We start from the raw sequence: 19652 nt of genomic DNA on the forward strand, positions 1-19652 counted from the left end.
ACACTTTCATCTGGCTAGTTCTTGGTATTTTTCTCATTGGATCGTTGGGTTTCCAGATATGAGGGGCTGATTCTAGGGTTCTGAATCCAATTCTGTTCCGATCAGAATCGGTCAATGCTGATTTCGGTTTTCATTATCCTGATGGTGTAGCTTCAGAATGAGCTTTTGAAGAAGATGAGTGCAGTGTGTGCGTGCGTGTATTGGGAGTAGAAGCTTAACAAGTAGAACTGAAACAGGGAAAATATAAATAAGGAATCGGGACCCAACTTTAACGCATAAAGTGGCTAATTTGTATGCGGATTTCTCATTCAATCGTTCTACCATTTTGATACAAGAAAAATGAATTAAATTGGTCGCATGCCAAATTTAAGAGTGTATTCAGATATTTTAAACAATTTTACCCGCAAGTCGTTCCTCTTCAATTTTTTCCCCCAACGTTTCTTATTTATTTATTTATTTTTTTCCAACGTTTCTTATGTTCAGCCACTTTTAATTGAAACATCACATTTAAATCATATATGAGGATAAAGGACATGAGGTTTCTTAAAAAAAATGATTTTCCTTAAAATAAAAACTAGGAGTTTAAAGATAAAAGAAAGATTTTCCCTAGAATTAAAATAAAAAAATGGGAGTTTGAAGATAATAGTTTAACGACTGTGGGACAAAAGAAGGTGGGAAAGGGTAAGGGGAGGTGAACCACTGAACCGTTTTCAATGAGTAGAGAGAAATTTAGTCCAAAGTTTAAATGCCAGGGTGTTTATTTTCTGATACTTCAAGCACCGAAGTTAGTTTTTTTTTTTTAATTTTTTTTTATTTAAAATATCTTATGGGTAATAAAAGATTATTATTACTAGGTTGATTTCCATGCAAAGAATAGTGTTTTCGCCATGTCCAAGAATAATGTGACAATTCTCACTATTTTATATCTTAAGCATCATCTATATTGGCCATATGTTATGTTAAATTTTTTATTAAAATTCAGTATAATTTCATTTCATCACCCTTATAAACTTGGATAATAAAAAAATTTAACATGAGTAAAGGGACCTTAGGTTCCACCAAATTACAAATTTTAACCCATTCTCAAGTTTTTAACCAAGGTTTTAATATAAGGCATCGATGGTCATAATGGTGATTATAGGGTAAAGATCCAATCATGATAAGCTACAAGAGGGTCGCCCCGATACATGATAGGCAAAGAGAAAACCACTTTACATGAAATTTTCGATGGAATACTTTGGATGCTCTAGAATGGAGTGGTTTGATTCAGACTAAAAGAACTAAAAGAGCTAGGGGCAGATTTAAAATGACTTTAGAGGAAATAGTGAAAAAGATTTGCAAAGCTTAGCTCTTGTATCAAGTATGACCTTGAACTCTTTACAAAAGAAAAAAAAAATTAAAAAATATGACCTTGAGCATTACAATTTGGATCCTCTACTGCCGAGCTGCCTGGTAGGACCGTGCTGCCCAGACACGGTGCTGTGCGCAATGTCCGCTTTACCCCTGCCCAAATGCCTTGTCCGAGTGGGGGTAATGTGATCATTGCACGCAGCACCGTGTCTGGGCAGTACGGTCCTGCCGGGCAGCTCGGCAGTAGAGGATGTGGATCCTGAACATAGCTCATTGGAGGGCAAGGATCCATATCACCAAACCCACGTGAATTCTCAATCACCACGCGACGTGCCCATTGAGCGTGGGCTGGTGACAATTAAAAAACAAAAGGACCCCTATGAAAAACCATTAAAAAAAAAAAAAAAAAAAAAAACCCTTACGGAACGAAATAACAAAACCAAAAACTTCTCACTTGGGAAAAAAAAGGGGCCCATAGCTGACACCACACACCAGTACTACTTCCATTGTGGCTGGTTTCGCCGGAGCTCTTCGAAAGGTCAGGAAACGGTTCAACAACGAAGGCTGAATGGCGGGAAAGCCAACTTCTCTTCCATCTTTCTTTACCATATGCACTTTGCAGAGATCGCTTCTTGCTCTTGCTGCCATTACTCTATTATCTTTTACTTTCTTCTCCCTCAAATCTCTTCGTTCTCCGATTCGATATGGCTCAGATCTCTCTGCAGATACCCTCAAAAGTAAGGTACTCGCTCTCCTCCTCTCCCCTCCCCCAAAACTCTTCTTCCTTTGCCTCCATTTATTCCTGTTCAATTACCGTTTCCTGGACTCCTTTCGGTCTTTCTAAGATAGCTTTTGATGTGTGAAGGTCGTTTCAGAGGTCGGTGTCAATGACGATTTCTCTGACATCTATCACTATCCGGAGGTTTTCCTGCTGAATTACGCGGAGATGGAGAAGAATTTTAAGGTTTTCATATATCCGGACGGAGATCCGAATACGTATTACCAGACGCCCAGGAAGCTTACTGGGAAGTACTCCAGCGAGGGTTATTTCTTCCAGAATATCAGAGAGAGCCGTTTTCGGACGGAGGATCCGGATTCAGCGCATCTCTTCTTCATTCCAATTTCTTGTCACAAAATGAGGGGGAAGGTAATATCTTCTGGCCTCTTCCCGATTTATTAGCTGACTAGTAAAGAGATGAAATATCAGGCTTTTGATCACAATTCACAGCATTGTCGTGTACTCTTATTGTTTTAGTAAAGATCAATCGGTACTACTTACTGCGTTTCTTTCCCCAACAAAAGCTTTCTTTTATGTTCTTTAATCAAATTCGTAACACGTAGATGCACATATGATGAATGGGTCAACGTGAGCTGGTAATAAAGACGTTGTGCTAGTCAAGACTAATGAGTCCAAAATATGAAGTTGAGAAGCGTCATACTATGAAATTTGTTTGAACTCCCTCCATGTTTGCTCATTACATAATGATGCACGCCTTATCATAGATGATAGATCTCACTTCTATTAACATTTTTCCACCCCTTCGATCAACCACTTCATGCGACATAACTTTTAATCAAGAGCGATTGTTTAACAAAAATGAGAGAGAGACCCTCTCAATTGGCCACATTACACGACATTGCTGTTAAAACAAGAGCTCTAAGTTGACGACTTTGTGTAGAGTGAGAGAGAGGGTACCACTGCAATTATCTAACATCAGTAAGAGCATAACCCGTAGAATATATTCATTGGAGGAAGTTATTAATTGTTTGAGAGAGATTATATTTTCAGGCCCAAGAATTCTGTGGATCTTATCAAAGATTATCTTTTAGTCCCAAACTGGAGCCCACTCAAAAGATATTAGCTAATGATCCCAAACATCTCATTTATTCCGTCAAAAAATGTTGATATATTTGCCTTATTGCTCATCGCATCCCTTTGTTGAATCTTTCAAGAGGTTATTCCTATTCAATCTGAGCCACTTGGAGAACAGATGCAAGAAAATTCATCAATGTGAATTTCCTGTGAAACTTATTTAGCGGAGGATCGGTAAGTGGGTGATTGAAGGAAGGCCTATTGAGAATTGTGGCATGAGTTTTATAGCAGTGGCTTTGAAATTGATTGTAGCTTTTATTGTACTGCATATTGTTTAGCGGGGTGAATTTAGTGGGGTAGGTAGGATGGAGATCAAACCTTGGTCGAACTATCCTACTGGAAGGGTGATTAACAACTCCAAGTAGCAGCCCAATCTAAGGGAGAGATTCCTTTGGATGAAGGGATTAACTTGCAGCCAAAAACAGTAAAGAAATTCCACTTACTTGAGCGAAGAAAACAGGAAATATAGAAGAGGATATGACCTTTGATTTCCCACCAATAGGCCTAGAACAGAATCTCTCTGATCCCAGAGCTTCTCACTCCTCACTGAGTTTCACAGCAACATACTTTCTCAGCAGCAAAAGGCAACAGTCAAAGTCTCATTAATCAAATTCGTGTACAAGGCTGGGGCCCCTTACAAACTTATATATAAGCCTCAAAAACATACTCAAACACTAAAAAGGAAAGGCTTAATCCATTCCTTAAATAATAAAGTAACACAAATTGACTAGGAAACTAAAATAATGAAGGAAAATGACTCAAACAGGACTGGACTTATAGAATCCTAATCTAGCCCAACTAAAACACTTAATCACAATTACTATAAAGAAATAAAGACACTTAACTAATCCAGATCAAAGGCCCAACACATACATAATCCAACCCAAAGCTTATTTCCAATAAAATAAGCCCATTTAAGTGATTTATCTACATTAGAGTTTCTTAGGTTTCCTTTTTTCAGGAGGCATTGTTGTTATACAGGTACATTTTGGACATTTGATGGGTTCTGTTTGTATTCATCATCCCCAATCTTCCCTGCCCAAGGTGCAAATTGGTTTGATATTCTCCCCCCCCACCTTTTTGTACTGCTCCATTTTATGTATATTTTGCCTTATATTCTAGTAAAAACCATCTAATCTAGTGCATTTGCTATTAAGACTTTTGATAGTTGCATACATATTTACATATAAACATGTGTATAAGCAGATCCACTTGTAGGCTTAACATAGCTGTACACTTGATCATGGTCTCGATAATGAATGGAGGATGATCTGAACTTGAGAAATTTGAGTCACTTATTTATGAGTGAGAATTTTCTTCGAAATATTATTTTGCACCTTCGGCTCTTTTGGTATCTAATGGGTACTTTAACCATATGCAGGGCACATCCTATGAAAACATGACCATAATTGTCCAAAACTATGTTGAGAGCTTAATATCCAAGTACCCCTATTGGAATAGGACCCTGGGAGCCGACCACTTTTTTGTCACTTGTCATGATGTTGGTGTCAGGGCAACTGAAGGAGTCCCATTGCTAGTGAAGAATTCAATTCGGGTTGTCTGTTCTCCGAGTTATGATGTTGCATTCATCCCACACAAGGATGTTGCTCTTCCTCAAGTACTACAGCCATTTGCTCTTCCACGTGGAGGAAATGATATAGAAAACAGGTATCATGTATTGCTAATATTTCTTCTCTGAACTAATAATAAACAATCTTTCATATGTGATAAAAGAGGAATAAAGGATGTAGAATATGTTGCTCTGATATCTTTTGACAACTCTACAGATTAATGACCATCAAAAGATGTTGATTTTAGAGCCAACCAATATGCTGTAGTTGTAGATGTCTCAACTGCTTAAGTATTCTGCTCAAACCTCTAGCTGAGCTGCCTACTGGTACCATCTAGCAGCTTGTTCAGAAGTGAATGACCTTTGGGACTGAACCCTTTTATACTCCAACAGAATTATCGATCCCATGCATCTCTTTTTTGACAATGGAAAAATCACTCAACCCTCGTTTGAAAATGGGCAGTAAAAATGAATTATTCTTCCATTTCTCCAAATTTGTTTTACATACTATAGTGTGATGTTGCTCTTGTCTATAAGATGGTCAATCTAAAACTGTGCATTGGCTGATAACTTTGGAATATACTAAAGCCAAACATTACCCACTTCTCAGAGGGAAATTTGAGCTGCCAGATTTCCTTTTCATTGAGTTTCTTCTACGCTTAGAATTCTTCAGAATGCCAACTCTGTCAACATGTGCCAAAAGTATATACGTATGATGAGCGCATAATGCAGAAAAATCACTTGTTCTAGATGTGTTTTAATGTTTGTGTATAAAGTAATCATATTTTTCTACATCTTTTGATTCAATAAGGGAGACAATTTTCTTTTCAATAGTTCATACTTGTGTGGATAGTTAACTAACCATGGCATGACAGTCAGCCACCTTTCCATTATACATAATCGACATCCACTCTATATTTTCTGTTGCAAGCTTTCTGTTGTCTATAAAATTCTCAAACATCTTCCAGAAAGTAGTATTACAGAACCATTGCCCCACTACATATTGGACTCCTTTGATAAACTCCTCTTTACGCGTTAATTCTTCTGTGTTTACAAGCTCATGTCAACTTCATTTAGATTTCTTCATTAGCAAAGGATTTGAAGACCTGCCTCCTCAAAGTATTTCTTGCATCTCCAGTTCTCCACAAACATCGTGTCAGACATGTGCAGTCGTGCGGACATGAGAAGTGAGTGGTGAGAGGGAGGCGGTGTTTTAGTGGGTGTGGGTGATCATAGTTTAAAATCTCACGATATCTCGGTATCTCGGGCTGGTCGAGATGGCCGAAATATCCGAAATATATTGAAATATCGCCGAAATATGGTATTTTTTCTGCCATATTTCGGCACTTCATCTCGGTGGGTTTTTGGCCATATCAAGGCCTAATACTTCATATACACCCTTATTTAAGCTAAATAAACGCATTTAAACCTTCATATTGCAAAAAAAATGAACTAAATGTGGTGTTTTGGGTTTGCACCCTTGATTGACAGTATACGGTCGCCGACCTTGATGTATAAATAGTTAAATACACATTGATTAGGTACTAAAAGGCATATAAGAAATTTAAACAAAGTATTAAAACAAAAATAACTCATAAGTCATAAGTCATAACTCATAAACTCCATAATAGTCAATAGTTCAATACTCAATAGTCAATACTCATTACTCAATAGTCAATACACAAAGTCACAAGTTCACAACTCACAAGAGTGCAAGACACAAGAAATATCGCTGAAATATCACTGAAATATGAACTTTTTCCATTTCGCCTTGCCATTTCGTCTCGGTAGTGTCGAGATTTCCGAAATATCCCGATATATCGGTGATATTTCGTGAAATCTTGAACCATGTGGGTGATGCAGTATCAAGCCTGAAGAAGATCCCTCATGCTATTTTGGTCTACGTCAGAACTAGACCAACCCGCAGGACCAAGAACCAGCCCCAATTAAGCCCGGCCGTGGGTTAAGCTGGCCAGGGTTAGTCCCTGTGATATTATTGTTGGTGGGGCCCATGAAGTAGACTCCAAAGAGCCACCAGACCTGAGTTTAATTTTCTTAAAGTGTCTTTTAATTTTCCAATGTGTCTTTTCATTTTCCTAGGCTTAGTTAATGAGTTGATTTATTTTTTCTAGGTGCTTTATTTAAACTTTTTAGTTTTCAAGTTGGGTCTTTTAAGTTTTCTATGTAGGAGTCTAAAAGTTTGTGTTACTTGGTATTAGTTTCTAGGTAATTTAATGCTTTATTGGAGTTGGTTTTTAGGTGATTAATGTTTGAGTCCAAGAGTCATTTCTATTTTCTTTATATACTCATGTAATCCAACAATGAAAAAAAGATTTGAAGAATGAATTGAATATTGGATTTCATTGGAAATCAGCAGGTGTGTTTGATCACCTTCTATCCTTCCCCTCTCCTCAACGTCTTCTCTTCTTCTCTCCCCCCTCTGAATCTCATCTCTTCTCCTCTCTCTCACAATACTCCCTCTCATCCCCCCGTGTCTTCTTCTATCTTCATCCATGATCATAATCTGATCTTGAAACCCCGTCTTCTATCCCTAACCTCCCTAATCTCTCTACTACAGATTTGAACCTTCCGCCTGCGTCAGTGGGGAGGAAGAGGTGGGGTTTTTAATGAGATTGGAATGTGGGCGGAAATAGAGGAAGTTAAGTCATCCAAATTCAAGGTTTTGGGTAAATCCTCCCCCCCCCCCTTACAAAAAGAAAAAAGGGGGGGGGGGGGGGGGTGGGGTGGGGGAAGAGAAATCTGTACTCAAAACCTTTTCATTTTCTGTCCTTTGCACACCACTGTTGCTCCTAAATCTTTAAGAAAAAATGTATGGTTTGAGCAATGGGGAAGAGAAGCCTCAGAAGTAAACCTACTCCCTTTTCTATTAAGTATTACGAAAGCATTTAGAGGTCCCCTAGGTAGACAACATTTAGTTAGGGTTCTATCACCTGTTGAACAAGAAAATGGAATGCTTGTTCTTATGTGTGTGTGTGTGTGTGGCCATGTTGCCTTTCCTAGATTGAAGGGGGTAGCTGTATCTGTGTCAACATGAAGCACTTGTGTATCAACAGGTCATAGCTTAGAGAGTGACATGAAATGAGAACAAGAATTTACTCTTCTGTTTTTTTTTAATGGCTTAGGCTCTTTTCTTCATTAAATTGATATATTTTCTAGAGTTTCATCGGGCTCTTTTCTTCATTAAATTGATATATTTTCTGGAGCTGCATCTCAATATATTTCGTGCTTCTGTATCTTGAACATTTATGACATGTTTTGTGGTTTATCCTGCATGTAAATAGTTAATGCACTTGCTTGTGTTGTTTGGCTTCTCAATTTCCTGAGGTTGTAATGTACTATATATTGGTTTACAAAATAGAAATGTTGTATTAGTAAGATCTCAAGAAAATCATCACTGAAATTACTAGCAAATGTATATTGCAGGACAACTCTTGGTTTCTGGGCAGGACACCGCAATTCTAAAATAAGAGTTATACTTGCACGTGTATGGGAGAATGATACAGAACTCGATATCATGAACAATCGAATAAATAGGGCTACTGGACATCTCATCTATCAGAAGAAGTTTTATAGGACTAAATTCTGTATATGCCCTGGTGGTTCCCAAGTCAATAGTGCTCGCATAGCAGACTCAATTCATTATGGATGTGTTCCTGGTATGAACTCTTCCCCTTATGGCTGTTGATATGAAATGGTCCATTGTTAAAAGGAATGGTTGCAACAAAAAGGTGCAGCTGCACTTTGCCTTCCTGCTGAAAAAGGAAAATCAATCACTATAACTGCTTGAGATATTTGGTTGGCTATTTTATCTCTGTGGGCTGAATGATATGCTGTTGAGAATAAATTGAAAAAGAGAGAATTTCTGTAATTACTGCTTTCTCTTGGTTACTGGGTTGGTTATTTTATCTTTCAAAGGCCATGAGAACTGCTGGTGAACCTCATTATGTAATTCCTCGTACCAGCACCTCGACGTCACCTCTAGCATTCTTTCTAGGAATGCATTTTCTCTCCTTCCCTGTTGTTTTCTTTATTGCACTTCTCTCTTTCTTTATCACTCTCCTTAGATCCCCAGCCCCAAAAATATGCCATTAGAAGACAATCTGGACGTGGAGGAAATGACAAGTTTTCTATGTGAAACATCTATCTGGTAATCCATGTCATGCATAGAGTTTCATGTGTGATGAAACTCTATGCTTTGCAGGACACTTGTTGTGTAGATTACTTTTGCATTCACAGGTTTCTTGGCAGGCACTTGTTTAGACATAGCACAACTCTTTTGGATACTTCGTGTGGATCTCTTGCACGTGTCTTCATTCCCCCCCCCCCCCCCCTTGTGTATTTTGCTCTATGTAATATAGTTACATCTAATGTGATGAGGCAAGAGCACAGAAGGCACTCTTTAACAATCTAACCATCAAACCATCCCAAAGTTGTCTTGTTTTACTTTAAAAAAAATGATCTATGACATTGATTCAGAAATTTCAGTCATAATGATTTATTAAATTACAGCTGGGCTTCTGTTTCTGGACTTCAGGGGTCTCCATGACTTCTCACTACAACAGTGTTCATGTCCATAAATCAGAGCACAAAGTTGATACAGTGGCTCTAGAGTGGTTGGCTTGATACAACCGAGTTTGGTTTGTTTTGTAATCTTATTCTATCATTTGGTTATGTTTTACATTGAATAGATTACTTAGGGGGTAGAGTCTTATTTGTTTTGAGTTTTTATTTCAGTTTTAGGATTGTTTGGAGCTTTTGGAGTCTTCATATAACCGTCGAATCTCATAATTGATTATGTCATTATGGAATGGAAGTTTCATTAGTGCTGCTGCCAAGAGCTGCGTGAGCAAATTCTGTAACTTCCTCTTCTCAGTTCCTCCCCTTTGTTCCAGATTAATCTCTCCCTTAATCTTCTCTTCCTTTCTTCTTAATTGCTCTTTATTCTCCTTCTTTATTTTCTTATTCCTGCTTCCTCCATTATCCCTTTTCTCCTATCACTTATGTTGTTATTGGATTATCTCTGTTTTCTTTCTTTTCTGCTAACATACACTGCCACTGGGTTGGGAAGGGTTATTAGAAATCACTGGTTAATGACCCATTTGACTTGGGATTCTTGATAATACAATTCATCCCGTCAAATCTCGCCCCTTAAAACTCTGCCGTTGTGAGAACCATATCAAATCTTAGTTCTGATCTCATGTCTTCTGCCTGATCTGGTTTCACCAAGTTGTTTACAGATTGATATTAATTTGTTGGGGGTTTCCATGGGTTGGAGTCGATAGGTCTGGTGAATACAATTCTAATTGTAAATCCACAAGGTAATCGAAACCAGAACCACTGCAAGGCAGTTTTATTAGCTCTATGTGATGAACCGGAACCAATGCAAGGCAGTTTTATTTGTGAGCTGCATTGGTTGGAGGTTGAAGACAAGCCTCTGGTCTTCCCCCTTTTTGACACAAATAATTTTATTTCTTCAATACAGAAATTTCCCCTCCTCTTTATCTCTATTTCACTAATGTCCTTTAATTAATTTTAATTCCTAGTTTACCCCTATTCATTAATTCCTAATTCCCCTCTTGTCCCTTCCTCTGTCAAATCACCAATCTCCTTTTAAAAAGTCTACCTATTTATGGTTCTCCACTTCCACTTGCAAACTTGGAGTTATTTACAGAATTGTCTTAATTTATCAACTTTTGCCTATTTTACACTTGTGTGGGCCCATAGCGACCCAAATCTAGGGTTTTTGAACCCATGGTTGCATCAAAAGTACATCTATATGTCTGTCAGAAAAATACATTCATGTTTTAAGGATCACGAGCACAAAAAAAAATTGAAGAAAAATGAAAGAAGAAAAAAAGTACAAGTATGGTAAGTTGAGATAATTGAAGTTTTAATTCTAATCTGATCATGTTTCAAGGCAAGAAATAGTTTTATTCACTGTCAAAAAGTGAAGTGTGAAATAGTTTTAACTAAATCTCCAGTTATAAATCATGGGAAACTTTTGGAACTCAAATGTGTAATGTGGTTATGACATGTGAATATTGTTGTTTTAGTCTCATTCTTCATATTTTCTATTTTGTTTCCTTTTTCCCCTATTTATATACCCAACTTCCCAAGAGAGAAAGGATTGTTCTTGCAGCTTAAAAATATCAAATAGAAAGATACCCCCATCCCCAGAAAAGAAACATGTGAAGTTGAAAAAATTTGCAGTAGCATGGAACTGGCTCTTTGTTGTGTGTCCTCGGTTTGATCTCTCCCTCTTTGCATGCTTCTGTTCGAACCAACTAAGCATGTACTATTGACAAATTTAGGTAGTTGCCAATAACACTGATTTCCTGCTGTCTTGCAGTGATATTGTCTAATTACTATGACTTGCCATTCAATGAGATCCTCGATTGGCAAAAGTTTGCTGTCATAGTCAAAGAGCAAGATGTCTACCAGCTCAAGCAAATACTCAAGGCCATTACTGATGCAGAATTTATTGCACTGCATAATAACCTAGTCAAGGTACAGTATCTTAATGAAAAAAAATCAAATTATGACTATTCCTTTGATGATTAGTTTTTCTGTTGGGGTAGAGATGGAAGAAGAGTTCCAAACTTCGCTGTCTGATGACCAACCAGTTTACTTGGTAAATCATCGCAATTTTGATTGGGTGTTCTAACGATGAACCTAGCAAAAAAGTGAATTGGAAAAAGCCTTCTATATGTTGTTAATCTTTAAAATAAAAAGAAATTTAGGGGTGGCGTTATGGGTGGGAATGAAAAGTAAATATTTTTTGTAGGATATCCATTGATTTGGTTTTATTCAGCATTTCTTTATGACATGTTTACCAGGTTCAGAAGCACTTCCAGTGGAATACACCACCTATCAAATATGATGCATTTCATATGGTCATGTATGAGCTTTGGTTGCGCCACCATGTTATCAAATATTGAAATCCAGAGGACGTGCTAATTTCGTGCGAACGTGGGAGTGTCTACATCTGTCGCATGAAGTTGGACGCTGAAGATTCTTTTATCTAATTTGGTCTCAGCAGATCCATAAGCGTGTAATACTATTGCATTCAATATTTCAGAGCATGCATTTTTGATCGAAGAACTAACACCAAGCCAGTGAAATGGGAAGTTCACACAGGATTAGTATCAGAATGAGGAAGAACATAATGCGTGGGAACTGAAATGAACAGAAGATCTACGTGATGCGGAGTGTCCACCTGATGTTAACTGTTAGAGACAGTAAAAGATTCCAATCTTTGTGCTATCCATCTGATCCGTTTTCCTTGTCTAGTTACTCACAGGTTGTAAGGGTTTTTTGTTAGTGGTTTAGCTTATTTGTATCCTTTAACAGACTTTCCTTAAAAATTTTCTGTGAAATTGAAACAAACTCTGCTTGTCTTATAAAGATTTAAGCTGTGTTAGGTGTGCATTCTAGGTCGATTTCACATTCTCAGGCAATGAAAACAACTATTTTTATCATCTGAGAATGCGAAATTGACATAGAATGCATTCCAAGGATGTATTTTCATCATTTAGACACTTTGTTGCTAAAAATAGTTACTGTCTAGTTTGGTTCTGATCATAAACTTTATTTCTTAAAAAGTACATCTCTCATTAGTATATTTGAGGAATAGCATAAATTATTGTGATTTTATCCATGTATCAGTTAAGGGCAATTGAACATTAACAGGTCACGTGGTCTCTGCTTCCGGACACAGGACCACTTGAATTTACTGTTCAGCTCCCAGTGAAATAAAAAATCTCATTCAGACATATCTCCCTCCGTGCGGTTTCATTAGCTCCCACATTTGTGCAGGCAATACATGATGACACAATGATCTCATTCATATTAAAAAAATTGCCTATCGACAGCCCTATAGTTACGGAGGGCAACAAATTTTGTTGGCCCAATCAATGCAATGGAGATCCCAGTCGCATCTTCTTCACTTCGATTTTTCACTCAGCTCATGACCCCCAAGAGCCTTGAACATGGAGGTAAGGTTGAGTAAACTTATTTATTGGGATTTTGGGGGAGGATTTCCCATGCCGCCTATGTGGGAGAAAATCTGCACACCACACTAATTGGTGTCCTAAAAAAAGTATCGTCCATATACGACCGACATATTCAAGTAGGAGAGAGATTAATAATTCAGAATACAAAAATGCATTTTTCATTTTACCAAAATACCCAGCCGGAGTTTACCTTTGCCAAGTTGCTCAAAATAAAGATGGGATTTCATAATAACCACACCCATACCACCAAAGAAGATAATTGCTACAGCATGTCCGATGCCCTACTAACAGAGTGCAAGCTTTTAGGTCCCGGTTTCGACTCTCATGTCTTCACCTTGTGCCTTAAGACACTCACTTCTTACACTATCGGAGACTTCCAAAATCAACCCTTATATCTAGTCTGTGTGACAGTACAATAATATCTAATCCAAAGTGGTTAATGATATCGAATCCTTAAACTTTTGATAAGCCACAAAGTTTGATGACTAAAAAATTCAAGATCCACTCCATCCAGTCAATTCTGCCTCTACAAAATGAGCAACTGGTGTCAGAATCCAACTTAAAGAAACCCAAGAGAGAACCAGTCCTTGCACATAATAAGTGGAAGATAAACCAAGAATATGAAAAAATAAATAAAAAAGAGTTCACAGCAGATAGTGAAACAATTTAAGCTTGTAGTTTCAAGTAATCCACAGGGACTAACACTCATGATTCATATGTTCCAGAAGTTTGGTTTAAGTTTACACTGACCAATTTGTGGACTGCTACAATCCTTTGATCTCTGGGCTGTAAATGTCAAATCCCCATTCAATGTCATACAATTTTGGGTACTGGCATCTGAAAACCACCCACCACAGAAAAACCAAACTTTCCCAAACAACAATCTGCAGAAGTACTCCAAAGCTTTAAGTCCAAAGTTGTCATTTAAGTTCTTCAACTTCCGCTTCCCACCTAGTGAATGGTGATTTGGTGTACATGCGTAGTTAAAAATTTATTTAAGATTCCCAACATTTGTGGTTCTATAAAAAAGTTGTTTAAAACATTTATAGTTTTATCCATACGACAAAAAAAAAACCCTATTTTGGAGTCATGATCAAGTACCATTATTGGGATACTACTGGGATTCATAATAATAGCAAACAACCGCTTGGTTGCTTGATTGTTGGCTTGCCATTAGGAGTGCATGTCCCCCGATCAAAGGATCGATTATCTTGATTTGAATATTTGTGCCAGAAAAAAGACACCCCCTTCTCCCCCTCTAGTGGTTAGATATCTCAGACTTGTAATAATGCCCTCTTATTGAAGTTGTGTTTAATAGATTCTGAAACAACCCTCTTCTCTTTGGGTTCGAATCTGTTCTAAGGTCTGGAGGGGTCTCCAGTGTATTCAGTCTTCTTGTTAAATTAATATGGTGGGGAATAGGTTTTCGATCAAATATTAATATTTGGGATGATCCTTGGATCCCTTCACTTCTAAACTTTAAAATTCCTCCATTCCAGTGGTGCCTCTTTACTCTCGGGTAGCTGATCTTTTGAACACTTATAAGAATTGGAATTTACCACTGTGTAATACTTTATTCTCCTCTCAAGTTACCAAACATAGTCCAAGTGGTGAAGATAAGAGTTAGAAATTTAACATTCATTATGGAACAGGATTTCCATGCTGCCACTGTGGGGAAAAAAAAATCTCCACCGACACCAATCAGGGGAGTGTTTTGTCAATTGGGGGGGGGGGGGAAGGGGGAGGGAGGAGGGACCAGGATCCTTTGCAGTACCGTCGAATGTGTGGTGCACATCCTGCGGCACAGCATAGGCCACGTGGCACACATGGCCTCTGCTGTGCCATCTGATGTGCACTTGGCGGTACTGCAAAGGATTTTAATTTGGGGAGGAGGGTCTTAGGGATGTGAGAGAGTAAAGGCCTAGTGCACGAGTCTCCCATCATTGGGGAGTAAGGAGAGGATATACTGTACACAACCTTATCCCTGCTTTGTGAAGAGGTTGTTTCTTGACTTAAACACGTGACCACCATTGTTTGAGGAATCGATATCAGATCGGTCAATTCTTATCGGTATCGGTAGAGGTCGGAATCGATTCCTTGCCAATCTCATATTGATAGATCAGTACGGATCAAGGTTAAAAAGTAAAAAAAAAAGGCATAGATCCTTCTGATCTGGATCGATACGAGTCAATCGGGATTGATACCTGATCGATATCGGCCAAGACCGATACTATATTTAATACCGATTCCAAAATTCCTGATGACCATTAGGTTGCAATGGAGTAATCTCACCATTGCGTAGAGTGTCTAAGGGATGTGTTACAGAGAGTGGGAAAGAATCCCCACACAAAGCATACATTTATTTTGGTGATAGGTGAAAGGCTGAAAGCACCATCAATTAAATTGATGTGAAATCAAGTTGTTATTGGTAGGGCAAACCTGATCTTTTGTGGGTCATGCATTATTAAGTAGGTCTCTCGTTGGATGTCTGATCTTCATCTTTTACATGTTTATTTCTAACCTAGTTGATGTGTCTGTCCCTGTTGAGATTGTTCCCTCTCCCGAGTTTCTTTGTCCACTTTAAATTTTCCTATCTTGATATGCGCAGGATCTACTAATCATCTCTTGAAAGCATTAGGGGCTTCAATAAGTTGCGGTTTTGGGATGACAAATCAAAGAAGTCTGGATTGAAAATCATGATTTGTTGAGCATGCTTCTTGAACTTATTGTAAGTGTTTGGCCATGGTGTTAGAAAAACAATGCCCAAAATGACGATTTGCAGAAGAAAAACGAAGAGAAAGAGAAGAGCAAGCACACAAGACAAGATTTACATGGTTCACCCCCAAAAAGGAAGACTACATCCACGACTGAGTGATAGAACAATTCCACTATCTCTGTCAAGCAAAATACAAACCAAGAGAAGAGCAAGCACACAAGACAAGATTTACATGGTTCACCCCCAAGAAAGAAGACTACATCCACGACCGAGTGATAGAACAATTCCACTATCTCTGTCAAGCAAAATACAAACCCTCACACTCCTATCTCTCACAGAGATAACAACATTATATAAAAAAACCCTAACCCAGAAAGTACAAAATTGTCCCTTGAGACCCTCCTGGTCTGGTTTGGACTTAAACCAACATATGTTGAAACACATATCAAATCGAAGATCTCGACGAGATCTACAAGCAGATGCATTTTTTTGGCCATTCTGGTGCGTTTCAAAAGCGAAAGTACCCTTCGAAGAATCACCACAACACTTTTTGGATTGAGATCAAACTTCACCAATAACACGCGGGATCTCAGTTCCGATTTTTTGGGCATATTCTCTTGGGCAGATGTTTAAGAAGTTGACTTGTAAGGCCATACTTGAGAAGGTGGGTTTGGTGTATCAGGAACTGATGTAGATATTTTCTCTATTTTTTTTTAATGATATTTTTATTTTTTTTAATAAAAAAAATGGAAACGGTCCAAATTTACTGTTACCATTGAACCTCACCTGAAAAGTTCAATTTTCTCATTTATTTTTTTCTAAGTCACTAATAAGCTATTTCTAGGGTCATCACCTCATCTTGTTTAGTCTTTGGTGTTTACCATATTTATTAATGGATTCAAGTGATGTAGAACTGACTTTGACCTCAGCTTAGTGGTTTTACCAAAAAATAAATAAAAGACCTCAGCTTAGTGGGTGGTTTCAAACACTAGAAAAGAATAGACAGAGAAGAAGAATATCCCAATAGCCACTCAAACAAGCTACTAGCTACTCGTTAAAAGAGTAAGAAAGTTGAAGTATCCTTTGCCAACACTCCAGCGACCATGTCTCTCTTTGCAAGGTTGTGTGACTTTTAGTAAGCCCCATAGAATTTTGACACTCTTTAGATCTCTTCAACTTCCTCCCCCTCCCTCTCCCCATGTCGATTTTTGAGATTTTTCATAATGTACGCAGTTTTAATCTAATTTTACGGAGATATTGTTTCTTGATTCGAACCCATGATCATTAGGTGACAATTGAGCAACCTTACTGTTGCACCGATGCCCGTCTTCTAGTTTTATCCCCACCTATATTAACTGTAAAAGACTTATGAACTCCAATATTTTTGTTTTTATGTTAGAAATTATCAATCTTTTAATCTAATATGTGTTTAATATTGATTCTCAAAATCATTCCAGATATGCTATCAATATTAATCATAATAATATTCCAAACATGTTGCATATAAGCCGAGTGTCATGCATATGTGGTATAAGATATTTTTAAAATCAAACAAATAAGCTAGGCGAGGTACCTAAAAGAAAATGGAGAAAATGATAATTCTCTCTCCTCCCTGACAGTCTTGCCACTTGTTTACGAATCGTATCCCACCCTCTCCCACTGCCATTGACTCAGTATGAAAATTCCATTTCACATTGTGGGCTTCGCAATCACGTACCTACCCAGTAAAAATGTTGCTTTTAATGCTTGCATGATTACAAGATGATATTTTTATAATCTTGTACAAATTTATACTCATCCTGATAAATCTTCGTACTTTTTTTAAGTTAAAATTTCATGAATAAAATAATTGTGACTACGACTGTCAATATATTTTCTTTCTATCATTTTGAAAATAAAAAAAAATAAAGATCCAAGTGAGGTTAATTGGTAGTGGAATCTTTCACATTATTGATATTTTCTTATTAATTTTCATGTCACATGTTAATTGTATAATTGTGTGACACTTTGATTCATCATGTATGGGAATCACTCACAATCTCACTCCTCTATGGTTTTAGGAATCGGTATTGAAGGTGGGTATCGGTTGATTCGTATCGATATCAGACGTGCCGCTTGATGCGGATACCTGACCAGTATGATATTGACAAATAACCGCATGAACTCTAGATTTTTCTTTTATGAAAAAATGACTATTAATTCATAAAATTCATTCAAATTAATGTGAATCAAATAAACAATTAGACAAAGAAGCGTTGGTTCTTCGGCAATGGGTAAAATTGAAATTATGTAAGGAAGAGGATTCCCTTAGATAGAAATCTTCACGTCACATCAATGGTGGTACAAAGAATTATATCATTTAGATAGAATCCTAACATAGTCAGAGTAGGAGAAAGAAAATAATAAAACATCCCAAAAAAGGAAATAATACTTAGAATGTCTTGGCGATTCTTTTCCCATTGTAGAAATATTTGAAGATTTTTTTTTTGGTAATAAATATTTGTAGATTAAAGATATGTAGGGACCTGAGGACGGTTTTAGGTATTTCAAATCAACAAAATACAACACAAAACTGACTTTTTTATTTGAAAAAATTGACGATTTGATCATCTAGAATCGGGGCTATACGATTCAATACAGTCAATACACATAATGAATACCATCACCAATGCTTTGAATTAAATCCTTGGACCAGAGGCATAAATATCTCAAGCATGAGGAACCTCGTGTGTAATTTAACCATTATTTTTATCAATTTTTTTCATATAATGTTATATATATTTTTTAAGAGCTTTTCTTAACCTCATAGAAAGGACTTCACATGTCATATAATACAATATTACAAGTCAAATGAAATTTGAGTATTTTGTAGTTTGAACCCTGCAATATATATATATATATATATATTCTAAATGTTGATTGGACTGTAAGGCTCAATGTGCTCATTAAATACGTAAAATTAGTATTTTATATTTTTTTAAAATAAAAAAAAATAAAAAAAGATTTATGACAATCACGTGGTTAATAATATTTGAATTTTAAAAAAAAAAAAATCTTTTGAATTAGGATTTAATGGAAAAAATTCATCAAGAAAGTCTGTTGATAACTTTATCAAGACAGTCTTTTATTTATTAGCTACGTGGATAGTTGGTTTTGGTAAAATGATCGTTCGATAAGTTGCATACTTTATGGATTAACTATGTGTCAAATTTTAGATTCTATCAAGTAACTATTAATGTGATTCTTGTTGTAGGATTGATTTGATTGATCACTTACGCTTTCAATCAATGGATCTCTCTCCGCTTCTAATTTAGAAAGCTAAATCTGAAAGCTTGTGACTCGTTGAACTGTTGATCTTAATTATCTTTTCAACCTATGATTAGGAATCATTAAATGTTTAATTCAATGTGATCAAAAGGATTAAACATTGATCTTAATCACAAAAAGAATTAAAGAAATAATATTTCATATTTATTCAACAAGTAAATCTGATAAAATTAAGCAACACATTATAAGCCATGTGTTAATCCCAACTTAGCCAGAACTTTAAAACCTTACTGAAAGCTCATGAAAAGCGGCATTGACCTCTATTCTTGCAAAGGCAAATCCATTAAGAGTATTTCCGTTTACATTCAAAATATCCACGGATTGATAAAAGAATTCTTAACATCGCATATACGGAAATTAAGTGCATTTACCTATACGGATGAAACTTTGTTAAAAACAATTTCAACTCTAACTTAATTAAGTTTGGATTACTTTTTTGGTAAAATAATCATGCAAAGGAGTTGGTTAAGTTTGGAATAAAGATGATCATTCAAACATGGTCTGTCAAGGGAAGACCCATTCAAGGTAGATATAACCCTAACTCATCTTGGGTGCAAACTAATAAATCATTAAAGTATAATTAAAGAAAACAAAATTTTTTTTAGTGAAATATCTAGAAAACTCTTTCATAATTATCAACTTATGTACACATTGAATTAGATAGAAACTCCTCTAGATGATTCGAGAACATCATTAGAACACTAATAAATAATTGTGCAATGTATTAAATTTCAAATTCAAATTCAATCATGTAACCTCTTATATATTGGAATAGTTTTTTTT

At 36.7% G+C, this 19652-nt stretch overlaps 1 protein-coding gene across 3 annotated transcripts; it reads left to right on the top strand.

Moving 5' to 3' along the window:
* Window positions 1-1834: 1834 nt before the first annotated feature.
* LOC122660493 (probable glycosyltransferase At5g03795) lies at window positions 1835-12107 on the top strand. 3 transcript variants are annotated; one of them, XM_043855822.1, is made up of 6 exons: window positions 1835-2092; window positions 2216-2497; window positions 4605-4891; window positions 8238-8470; window positions 11164-11321; window positions 11651-12107. In XM_043855822.1, the coding sequence occupies exons 1-6, from the start codon at window positions 1919-1921 to the stop codon at window positions 11750-11752; spliced, it is 1236 nt and encodes a 411-aa protein (XP_043711757.1). In that variant the 5' UTR covers window positions 1835-1918; the 3' UTR covers window positions 11753-12107. The 3 variants fall into 3 exon arrangements, with proteins under 3 accessions (XP_043711757.1, XP_043711758.1, XP_043711759.1); XM_043855823.1 differs by having other exon boundaries at window positions 1835-2087; window positions 2226-2497; XM_043855824.1 differs by having other exon boundaries at window positions 1912-2087.
* Window positions 12108-19652: the final 7545 nt, after the last annotated feature.

This window comes from Telopea speciosissima, chromosome 4, assembly GCF_018873765.1.
Source record: "Telopea speciosissima isolate NSW1024214 ecotype Mountain lineage chromosome 4, Tspe_v1, whole genome shotgun sequence".
Classification (NCBI taxonomy): domain Eukaryota; kingdom Viridiplantae; phylum Streptophyta; class Magnoliopsida; order Proteales; family Proteaceae; genus Telopea; species Telopea speciosissima.

What these genes read in the sequence shown, in the direction of transcription:
- LOC122660493 (XM_043855822.1), top strand. Translation starts at nt 1,919, where the DNA reads ATGGCGGGAAAGCCAACTTCTCTTCCATCTTTCTTTACCATATGCACT. An exon ending in GTCACAAAATGAGGGGGAAG is followed by an intron (nt 2,498 to 4,604) that starts GTAATATCTTCT and finishes AACCATATGCAG; the next exon opens with GGCACATCCTATGAAAACAT. An exon ending in GGAAATGATATAGAAAACAG is followed by an intron (nt 4,892 to 8,237) that starts GTATCATGTATT and finishes TGTATATTGCAG; the next exon opens with GACAACTCTTGGTTTCTGGG.